Consider the following 12,277-nt stretch of genomic DNA (forward strand, 5'->3'; position numbering starts at 1 on the left):
GTCAGTGGGTTGCCATGAGAATTTAAGGAGCGGTAAAGCAGGAGGCTTACACAAGGAATGACATTCATCATTAAAGTCCTAGATGGATTTTTCACCTCCCAGTTAAATAACATGTTTGAGAATACTAATACACACTAATACAAAAAGCCTGACTGAATTTGAAGTGGGACTGCCACAAAAACCAGAGCTTGCCTTCTCATATAATTATGGGGAACTGGGCCCCTTGATGATAACATATTAAATGAAATTAGTAAAACTTTACTTAATATAATTAAAACTCTGAAGGTTAGATTTAACTTATCTAATTAAGTCTAATATACTGGGAAAACACAGCTTACTTTATAAGTAGTCAAGGGCTTTCCAGATATATTGATTCTGAAGTTATTTATTTTTCTATTACTTTAATAGTTCAAGTCTATTTTGAAAAGGTGTTTGGAGTCTAAACTCCAGGCTTGAGGCAGACAGGCAAAGCAGAATGTTGAGTTTCATTTTACCCATATAAAAAGCTAGCTCCAAAAGCAATTTATTTTTTTTTTTTCATTTCAAGCAAGTTCTTTCAGCTCATATGATTTGGTTGATATGAATTTGTAGGGCACATATTAGCTGCCCATTTCACTCCTCCAATATGAATCATCTTATCTTTCTTAATGTCCCGTGAGATTAGAACAAGGGTCACGAGTAGGCCAGTAAAGAAAAGAACGTTTGCAATAAGGAGTTATATTTTCTAGAATCTCTATTTGGGCATGCCATTGCTGGTTTGAAGAAAGGAGAAAAGGCTTGATGAGACTGAGAGTTGAAAATTCTGATGGAGAAGAACCGCCAAATATTTTTGACTGCATGACTTACGAGAGGCGTTAATTCCCGAGAGCCACCTCTTGTACCCACTTTCTTTACAGTGGAAGAATAATTCCATGATAAAATGGCAAAGTTAAGCAAATGTTGGGGGTACTATTTTTATTTCTGCTTTAGTAATGTTTTTGTAAGTATATAAATTTGTTGTATAAGAAAATTTATAGATTAAAATGGTTCATAGAGACCATATAATGGGGGTAATAGGTTTAAAAAAAATCAGGGAAGATTTCACTTAGAAAATAATCAGTTAGTAGATATTTAAGGAAAGAGAATAGTTAACTAGGTGGGAGTGACAGAAAGTTCTAGGCAGGTGGGAACAGAATGATCAATAGTTTAATGACAGAATGAACTAAGTCAGAGATCTACAACCCCTGGGCCGTGAATGGGTACCAGTTCCTAACCTTGTTAGGAACCCAACCACACAGCAGCAGGTAAGCAGTGAGGAGGGAGCATTACCACTGGAGCGAGCTCCGCCCCCTTTCAGATCAGTGGTGGCATTAGAATCTTTCAGGAACATGAACGCTATTGTGAACTGCACACGTGAGGGATTTAGGTTGCCGGCTCCTTATGAGAATCTAATGCCTGATGATCTGAGGTGGAACAGTTTCATCTCGAAACTATCCACCCAATCCCCACCCTGTCCGTGGAAAAATTTTCTTCCATAAAATCAGTCCTTGGTGCCAAAAAGGCTAGGAACCACTGGACTAGGGTAAATGCAAGAAACTGAAAGCCTATCAAGCTATAGCTGAGCGGGCACAGTCAGGGATTCAGGCAAGATCCTGCTGGCCTTCTGATACCTTTCAGTCTTTATCCTAAGAGAAATGAGGATCCATTGAAATGTTTTAAAAAGTGGAAATGGCACTACAAATTTTGTATTGTGATGTGAAAATTTCAGACTACACTAGAAGGGGCTAAAGTCAATAGAGAGAGTTGAGAGAGTAAGGTCACAGTCTGGGCATGAGACATGGAATGAGGCCAGAAGAGTGGCAGTAGAGGTGGAGAGAAGCACATGCACTGGAGATAGGGTTTGGAAGTGATAGAGCTTAGCAATAGATTGAGTATGACAGAGGGAGAGAATAAAAGCAGATTGTCAATGATAACACCTAGGTTTCTGGCTTGTGCACTGAAATGGATTGTAATGCAATATTAGGGAGAGTTTATTTTGAAAGGCATATTATTTATTTTAACCACATTAAATTGGGGTACTTTTGTAACTTAAAGTCAGATAAACCAGTGGAATTCAGAAGAACATTCTTGGCTAAAGATATGAATCTGGAAATCATCTGCATATAGCTAAGAACTGATGCCCTGAGTTGGAATGAGATCTAGGATGAAAATAGGGTCTGGATAGAAGTTCTGGGCCAGAGCCTTGAGGAATGTCACCGTTGTAGCTGGGCCGCAGATGATAAATTCTGCTAAGGAAATGAGGTTAGCGTAGAAAGAGATATACATAGAAATAACAGAAGAATATCACAGAGAAAGGGCTCAGAATGTTTCATGGAGAGTGTTAACATCTTAAAAGGTCTGCTAAGAGGGCAAGAAGGACAAAAGAGTATCAAAAACTCCCCTTTTGCTGTATACCCTGGAGATCACTGAGTACCCTGGCAATGGCAGTGAGGTGGAGTGAGGAGGCAGGCGCTAAAGCCTAGTCAGCTGGGAAGTGAAGGGAAAGGGAGGCAGTGGGAGCAGCAGGAACACACAGCTATTTGCAGAATTTTGGCAGTCAGGAGTGGGAGAAAGAGAGGTGACTAGAGTGGGATGTGGTTTGTTTTGTTCTCGATATGACACATATTTATACATGGTTGAAACCTAAGTGGTGGGATCGAATGGGGAAGGAGAAGTTGAGATATATGAGACAGAAGGAGTACAATGTATGGTAAACTTCCTAAGAAAGTGAGAAGATTGAAAACAATTCAAGAAATAGTTAATGGCCTTCAAAAGTAGGGCCAGCCCTTCTACTTTACCAAAAGAAAATGTATGGTTTGTTTACAGATCTGGATAGGCTTGTAGTTTGGTAGACAGATAATGAGGGAATTCTTGTCTGAATCTTTGCATTTTCTGTGTATATAAGAGATGAGGCCATCTTCTAGTGGGGAGGTTTGAACATCCAAGGTTTCAAGCTAGAGGAGAAAGTGAAAATGTTACTGTGGAAAATGGAAGGACTAGGCAATTGAAGAAGTTATTAGGCAACTAGATAGTGGTAAGATTGCCAGGCCATGTTGAAGGCCTAACTGGGTTTGCTGATTCTGAATTTATGGCATTATTCTGCCCTGTGCTTTATTTCTCAAGCTGTGTTCAGCTCCCTGGATTCTGGCACGGAGAATGGCAAGCGTAGATTTCAGCTAAGGTAGAGTGGAGGAGATGGGCTTTGGAAAGGGAGAATTGAAGAATCTGAGAGCTTCAGTGGTACATGGGCCAGACCTATGAAGGTTGAAATCACCCAGGATGATGGCAGAGTTTGGAGAAAAAAGAAGGCTGTGAACTCCGCCAAAGAATCTTCCCTGAGAGAAAGGAGATGCTGGGGGAGGTACTAGATGGCAAAAACCAGCCAAAGAAGATCATAATATAGCTGGATCGCGTAAACTTCAAAAAAGAAGGGGTTTGTTACTACAAAAGCAAGAGGGTGGAAGAAGAATACCTGCAGGAAGCGATGGAAAGCCAGGAAAGAAACCCCAAACCCTGACTCTGAGGTTCATGGGCAGGGGAGGAGGGATGAATCCACAGTTGCCATATGAGAAGGCTGCAAAGGAAGCAGTACCCTCAGGGGAGAGACAGGTTGCAGGTAAGGCAAGGAAGTTGATGTTTACAAAGCCATAGTTACAGAGAGCACAGTTGAAATGTGTGGATTTAGACTGAGGTGAGGCTTTGTATAATACAGAATTTCAAATTGCCACCGCCCTATTTCTTTCAATGTGCAAGAGCTGCTTTGAAGCAAGCTTCACTTTGACTGCCCTAGATGAATGCTTTAGAGATCAGTGGAGAAAAAAGGTTGTGGATATCTGGCCGCACCGTTAATTAATTGCTGTGGGGGAGGCTGTTCAATTCTTATCCCAGCCACGAGTAAAATGAATAGTGGGGGAGTGCTGCTGAAGGAAGAATGGATTTTTTTTTTTTCGTGTACAAGAATGGCAACTCAAAGTATGAAAGCAGAAGAAAAAATTAATGAAACTCATCAGCTTAACCTTGATTTACAAGATTCCGAAGGAGGACAATGGTAGTGCTCTGATAATATAAAATATCATTGCTTTTTTTCTGACTTTGTGCGGTTGGTAGTGAAAAGCAGGAGGTTCCTTGACAAGTGTGTTTATCAAGCACATCTGCAGTGTGATTTTGTACGCTCAGTTGCATCCTCTGTCATTCTCCTCTATGCTCATTTAACATGATGGACTTGTTTGGCAAATCCTTCAGATGGTGGGAGGACAGGAAGAGGGGGAAGCTTACTCTGGATCATAAAATAAAAGATATTGGTCTCTGTCACACACTCCAGCTCTGCCTTCTCCTCATCCTCCTTGATCATCATGATTATTTGTAGTAAAGGAAATGAATAGCTAGCTGGTGTAATCCTGTGTATCTGTTGATTAGTTGCTCAGGGCACCATGGAGAAAGTGTTGTGGTATAATTGTCTGCTTTGAGTTGAATTCTTGATTAGGGGAAAAGAAGTTTGACAAGCTCCTTAACCTGCAGCTTACGGAATTTCATGGAGTCTTACTGAATAAGACAGTTCAGATGCATCTCTCTGTCCTGTGATGTTCATACTAGCCAGTAGCAGCTGCTATCTGTTTACTGCTACATGCCACACACACTGTGCTGAGCACCTTTGGTTTATTTCCCCCCATATCACAGCCTGGTATTTTTTACTCACATATTTCAGAATATATAACAGATTGTGGGGTCTAAGCCCAAGATCAGCCCAAACTCCCAGCCAGACATATCTCCAAGTGCCGTGTTCTTCACCAGAATGCTCTAGAGCAGTGCTGTCCAACAAATATAATGAAAGTCACGTGTGACATTTTAAGTTTTCTAGTAGCAACAGTGAAAAAATAAAAAGCAGGTGAAATTAATTTTAATAATTTATTTTGTTTAACCTAATATATCCAGGTTATTTTGTAATGTCATCATTATTTTAAAAATTATTACTGAGATGTTTCACACTCTTTTTAATGCTAAGTCTTTGAAATGCAATATGTCTTTTACATTTACAGTGCATCTCAGTTTGTCCTAGTCACATTGGCAGTGCTCGATGGCCCCCAGGGGCTAGTGGATGCCACACTGAACAGCTCTGCTCTAGACTCTTAATGGAAACAGAGTTCTTAATCACAGAGAGTTTACTGAGTTTATTACAGGTTTTGCTTTGAGATGAATAGAAAGAGGCTTTGCTGGCCTCTGTGGTCTCTGTGATTGGTCTGTGTGATTCAGTGTGACACAGGGTTGGGAGTGTCCTTCATCTTGTTTCTTTGTCCTATGTGGTGGCCTCCTCTTTTAAAGGTATCGGGGTATGTTTAGGTCCATGTGTGTGTGTTTTCATTTTCACAGTAAATCTCCACGAAGTGTATGGAGTCCTTAGAAAATACTTTATGATACATAGAGTAAATAAGAAAAAGAGACAGACCACTGCCACCATTAAGATAAATGTAGCTTTGCGTCCCATTACTATCTGTTTTAATTTGGCAATTATTTAATCTCTACAGATCTTTTTGCCTGTGACGAATCCTTGTAGCCTTATAGGCTATACCTAGGCTTTGCTCAAAGAATTTCTCTATAGGAGGACAAAACCAGATTATGCATTTACTATAATACCTGAGAAGTAGGAAGTGATTAATATGTTATTATTATACGGTATGTTCAAAGTCCTTGCATAGTTACTACTAAAGATAGTGTGAGCAGAATCCCTAAACAGGAATATGAAAGCAGAGTATATACTAGAGTGAAGTGACAAAACAGCTTTACAAATAACCCATACCTATTTGTGGATGGGTGCCTTTATACATTCCTTAAATTTTAGTTGACTGTTTTCAGTGTAAGTATTCAGTTACTTTTGTCTTTTCCTATAAATGTCATTATATTGATAGCTATTTTGAAGGCCCTTAAGTCGTGATTTTCTCCAATTTTCTTTGGTACTTACCTCGAGGTTTGCAATTTGATAGGTAGAAAAAGGAGGGAATTTTTAATGTCTTACTCTGTGCAATTATACCTAATTTTTGGTACTTAAAAATTTTTAATTCAAATAAAGAAGCATTTTAGGTTTGTATAAACAACAGTACTAATAGGTATTTATGTGAGCTAGGAGTAAAATTTTTCTTATACATCCTCCTTTTAAAAACATCTTCTTATAAATTAATGTCATAGAAAATATTTGGTTCAGCAGCTTGTGGTGGTAGATTGCAATATTCTAGCCTTGTACGTGTCCAGCACCAGGGCCATAACAAACTATGCCTGCTCTGTTTATGATACCTAATAAAGAGCAGTCAACCATGATGATATTACCATACAAGATCATTGCAATCACACATAAATGTCTTCCCATGTTGTTTTTAAAATTGAACAAACAGGTGGTTATTTGTCATTGATGTAAGAAATGGACAAGTCACCCCATATCCATAATTTGCCTTCAGCCTCACTGGTCTGTGGAAGATTTAAGGGTATATCCACGTTTTCCTCCTTTGAACTAACCTAACTTTAATCTATTCATTCTTGTGCAGAGGTTACTACATAATAATCGTGCCTTTGAAGAAATCTCGCGGGAAATTTATCAAGCCATGGGAGAGTCCAGATGAAATGGAATTAGATGAGGTAACTATGTCATTGTTGGCTATGTCTTTCATTAGTTATTTAATTTGCTGCATATCCGCCCCCTCCCTGGGAGGCCTTTCAGGATCTAATCTGGGTGCTGGCTTCTCCATACCTAGCTGGTTGGATGGTTCAGTGCTTTGGGCATGCTAACCCCGGGGGATCCCAACAAAGATCCTTTGGCTTTAATTAAAAGACATTAAGCTGCAATAAAGCTTACAACCTGTCTAATCTTTGTTGGCCTTAATATTTTGCCCCTTGCCCCTTGTAAAACATGATGTAGAGGTGTGTAAGGTGAAGTGAATTGTCAGCAAAGACTTAATCACCAGTGATATAAATCCCAAGGTCCCTTTCATTAGTGCAACAGTTGCTGAGGCTGTTACAAACACCAAATTGCAATTTGCAGCAGAGTTCATTTGACCTACTATACGGTCTTGACCAGTTTCCCACAGAATTCTGTTGATTACCAAATGTTTGCCTTATTCTATATTCTGTAGGTTTTCAGAGTCAAAAATGCGTTTAACTATAGAGAAAACAAATCACAAAATTGTGAGCAAAGCAAAATATATAGAATAAGAAACAACAACTACTAAATATATAATGTGGATTTCCAAAATCTTGCAACAGCAGGTGCATTATAATTGGTACTCTTCTTGTATAAGGACATGTTTGAAAGGTAATGCATAACATGAAGAACAAGACATAATTACTACATACTTCTATTTAGATAAGAAAATATGATCCAGAAGTGTTGAGCTGGATCCCCAGAGGACCACAGCAAGTTAATGAGTAGAATTCACATTTTAAAATACAGAAGAGCCTTTGTTATTTTAACATGATGCTGTTTACAATCAATTCATAAGGCACATAACCATAACGCCCCCATTTGGCAAATATGAGATTTTAATTTATTGGGATTGTTTGTAGCATAGGCGACATCTTGTAGTACAACTTTTTATTTCTAGGTATTTCTTCTACCTCCAACTAGTACAAACAGAGCAAGGAAAAGAATAAATTCCCTACCTACATTACAGAGAGGTGGTGTTTATTTCATATCTGTGTCTGCACAAAAGAGACTGTGATCTGGCCAGAAAGGTTGTTAGCTTTCTTTGGCAGACAATGTCATCTCTAGAAGTGGGATTTTTGATCACTGGCTTCATTTATCTGAATTAAATTTGATCAAGTTCAGACAAGGAGATGAGTTCAAGGTTAGGCCTATGCTTTTGTGTCACTAGTGATTAGATGATCATTGGAGCTGTGTAAAATGAGATATTATTTCAATAATGTCATCAAGTAATTTAAATATGTTATAATTTAATTGTTTTGCGTTGATGGTGAAGGAACAAAATCATTATTCTGTGATATTCAGAAAATGGTAATCCTTTAACTGAAAATGCAGAATGATCAGCTGGTCTTTTCTAAGCATTTTGAAGCCAAACATGATTTTACTTGCAACTGACTAATCAGTTAATCTTGATAGATTCTTTACTATTTTAATGGGTTCTCAGCTGTACTACAGAAGTGTCATCATCCCGTTTAAGTTAAAATGGAATTTAAAATGCAAAGGCAACTTGTAGAATCTATGAATTGTTCTACCTATTAAAAAAAAAATTTTAAGGCACTGAGATCAAAGCCAGAATGACAGCAAACTGTTTTAAATAATAAGCTTTCTTTAGAAGTAAAGCCATTTGGTAGGAAGTAATAGAAAGTGATTCTCTTTTATAGCTGAGTTTTAACCTCCAAAATGCACAGCAACACTAATGGATTAAAGTATAGGGCTATATGACTTTGAACTTTCTTGCAATTAAATTCTATGGATCTCTGCTGCTGATTCCCATAACAAAGGGTCATTTTAATCATCCAAGTTGTGGTGCATTAATCTGTATAATGGTTTGATAAAGAACATTTTATTAATTCAAAATTTTGGGGTCAGGATGGGTTGTTTCCCACTTTTCTTACTGATATAATTGAGACCACTTTGTAGAATTAATGGTGGAAGAAATAAGATATGCATTGACTGGAAAATGAAAATTATTTCTGATAAAGAACTAAAGCCCTTGATATATCTTCTGGAATTACCTCCAGTACATCTTGTAACCACTATGGAGGGGAACAAATGAAAGTAGGCTATGGCCTCACTTTATGCTTACTCATCCAGTTTTTGATCCCTACAGACAGGTTTTTTTTTTTGTTTGTTTTTCTACCATGGATAATAAAAGCACTGTAGTAATTTTATCTATAGCTTGATACTGCCAGGTTTGACAAAGCAGTGTTCCTGTCTTAAATGTATTTGATCAAGTAATTTTTCAGAAAGGCCTATAATTCAAATTGTTGGAACCATATCATTGAATAGAATGGTAGCCTAAGGGGATTTGCACATGTATGCCTCATATCTAGGCCCATAAAAAATTGAAAGAGGCTTTCCAAACAGTATTACTCTCAAAATTATCTTCTGAGTTCATTTATCCTTTGTTGCGGGGGTGCTCTCCACATGATAAATTTATAAACTGAAACTCCTATTGTCAAGGTCAAACTGGGCAGAGCAGACATTGATAGTCAAAATGAATTTGGGGCAGAATGACTCCCAAAATGTTAGTGATATTTAATTCAGAGCAGGTCATGTAATAGATCATGAGCTTTTCACTGCGTTGTACCTCAAAGGCTTGTTGTAAAATAATGTGGTCATTTGTGGTTGTAACTGCAACATGCTGGCTAACTTTGGTGTCATCTGAGCCCATTTGAACCATTTAACATCTAACACAGGAAGCATCCTGCAGAGATTAGAGCAACCTAAACGGGCAGAGTGATGTTCCAGGTTTGGCTTTAATGAATGACTGCATTGGGTCTAAGAATACTCAAAAGCTCAAAGATTTTATTCTGAATTACTTCCTCTAAGTCTTCTGAAGAAACCCTAGCAGAAAGTGCTTGTGGGAATGACAATGATATGGATGAATTATGACTATTAACTACATCTGCAATATGAATAAAATCAAGGTAGAGTTTGATCAGTGAAGTAGAAGAGGGGACACAGTCACATAAACAACTCATGATAAATGTTTTTGATTACGCAACTTCAAAAAGCTGTTCAGCACCTCTGCAGTGCATTTTCCTTCTTGGTGTAATAGGCTACTGTCCTTTACTACGTATCAACAATAACCTGTGTAATGATGCTTCAATTATAATACTACATTAAATATTTGGTATCAGATTTTTTTTAATTAGCATATGAAAAGAATCAAGAGAAAAGAAATAACACATTCATCTGTCTTGATGTAAGCAGACACATAAAAATTATATGTATAAATACACAGAGTTAGAACAATTTAGAGTATCAGAGCTTAAACATTATATTTATATTTCCTTATGATATTGTGTAATCATTAAGTAAATTACATTATAGTTGAAAAAATCTCTAAGATGGAATTTCATTTTATTTCGCTAATTGAGTCTAATTATATATTGAGACGTTCTATTGTGCCTCAGTTTCCTCATTTATAAAATGAGGATAATATTAGCCATCCTTATAGGGTTATTATGAGGAGTCAATTGGAGCTAATGCATATTTAGGATCCCTAGAACAGTGTCTGGCACTCAATAATTACTTAATAAATGAAAACTATTATTGTTATAATTATCATTATTATAAGTAAAGCTAAATTTGACAACAAGATTAAAAGATAGTGCTAACTTTCTGGCCTTGTGTTTTTACTGGCCAATTGGTGCATAATTGATCAGCATAACTCAATTTATTATGGGATGGCCCAAATTTGCTAAACAAGTGATGCCCAATTTACCGTGGTTTTCCTAAAACAGCTTGCATTTCATGTAATTTTAATTGCATCAATAAACTCAAATTCACAGAAAATTTTATCACTTTATAAATTAAATATTATTGAAAAATAATGTCGGCAGAAATTTTCCTGTAACTGAAAGACTGGTTTTTACATTTTTAGGATACAATTTTGAACCAGCTGAACACATTTACTACTCCCAGTGTAGAAGGAACTGTAACGTACCATCAAATTCCTAATGAAAGGATTCAGTGTTTATCATATATACAGTCTGAAGCCATTTTATCACAGAAGCCTAGCCTTGATCATGCCAGGCTCTCATTCTACTAAGTAGAAATCATACTTTGGTTTTTACCAGATGATTTCTATTTACAAAAACAGGGCTAGTAAATAGTTTTGCTGCACTGTTTCCATAAGTATGTTAATTTTGTTTATCAAGGTGAAGACAAGGTTCATTCCTTTTTCCAGTTTGTCCTCAAATACATAGACTTTTCTATTAATGCATAGATATTAAAATAAATAAAATAAAAATTCTTTCCAAGAAACTGGCGAAAAGATTGCTGCTTACATCAACAAGGCATCCCAGACTAACACAGACCTTTCCCTTGTTAAACCCTGTGAAATACCAATTTTAATTGGAGAAGTCAAAGGTAACTTTGAAATCAGTGTTCATAACCAGTGTTAGTATGATTTTCTCGTAATAAAGGAGTCAATGAAAAACAATAGATTATCCAAAAATAAATTCTACCTCTTTTCTTTAGAAATACATGAAGCATCTGTATATACATGTGCATGTGTGTTTTCTTCAGGGCGGTACTAAAATTAATTTTCATCTACCTTGCCTATATTATCTGGCAATATATACACACTCTCAAGAGAGGTCAATTCTAGAAAAAGTTGACTCCATGATAAAGTGTAAGGAAGTGCACCCTAATTGCCTAACCAGGGAGCTAAGTCAAGTCAGAAATTGGTAAATGAGTGACAATGTCTATTTAATATGTGTATATTAAAAATTGTTTATTGGATCCTGCTTCTGCTGATTTGTGGAAATTTGTATCATATGAGTTATCTCATTACTAAAAACAATCTAAAGTGGTACTAACTGCTTCTAAAATGTGGCTATATTTAAAGAATTAGATGGCTTTGTCTGAGGTTGCTACTTGTTTAATAAATCTCCTGCAAGACAAGGCTTTTACGAATCAAGCTGACTTTTTTCCTTAGACAAGTTATGATGCACTTTGAGAGAATTTCATTAGTGTAGGAAATGAAATGAGCTACAGTAAAGGATCTAATTGTCCTGTGTTTATAGCCTAGACCTTGTCATAGCAGGCCAGTATCTTACCTTTACCTTAACAGGAAGAGAAGCATTTGAGATATTGAGAGAACTGAGATTTAGTGATGCTGATGTGCTATATGAAATGTGAACAAATTGCATTTGGATTGTTCCCAGTTCTGAATTAATTTCTCTCATTAAATTATCAGTAAGTTGGGTTATTATTTACAGTTCTTTTTCTGTTTCCCACTTTTTTCCTTAAGCTGCTTAAGGAGATATCTAGGAAGCGCAGAAGCATCCGTTATGGGAGAGAAGTTGAATTAAAGCCATATATTGCCGCTCACTTTGATGTTCTTCCCACTGAGTTCACCCTGGGGGATGACAAGCATTATGGTGGATTTACAAACAAGCAACTCCAAAGTGGTCAAGAATATGTCTTCTTTGTGTTAGCAGTAATGGAACATGCAGAGTCTGTAAGTTAATTATGATGGCATCTGTTTCCTATGGTATGCTTATACATTTTCACTGGAATGTGGTTATTTGGGGATTTGTAGGTATATCCATCCTCATTATT

The 12,277-nt window shown here is 36.9% G+C and overlaps 1 protein-coding gene across 18 annotated transcripts in view; it reads left to right on the plus strand.

The window, feature by feature from the left end:
* Positions 1–12,277, plus strand: part of PTPRD (protein tyrosine phosphatase receptor type D) — a 2,332,625-nt gene that overhangs the window by 2,171,278 nt on the left and 149,070 nt on the right. For all 18 annotated transcript variants that reach the window (XM_058431780.1, XM_058431782.1, XM_058431784.1 and 15 more), the window contains 2 exons: positions 6,552–6,642; positions 11,967–12,176. In XM_058431780.1, the coding sequence (XP_058287763.1) occupies positions 6,552–6,642; positions 11,967–12,176 (301 nt within the window). The remainder of the gene's footprint in view (positions 1–6,551; positions 6,643–11,966; positions 12,177–12,277) is intronic.

This window comes from Hylobates moloch, unplaced genomic scaffold (assembly GCF_009828535.3).
Source record: "Hylobates moloch isolate HMO894 unplaced genomic scaffold, HMol_V3 SCAFFOLD_19, whole genome shotgun sequence".
NCBI lineage: Eukaryota > Metazoa > Chordata > Mammalia > Primates > Hylobatidae > Hylobates > Hylobates moloch.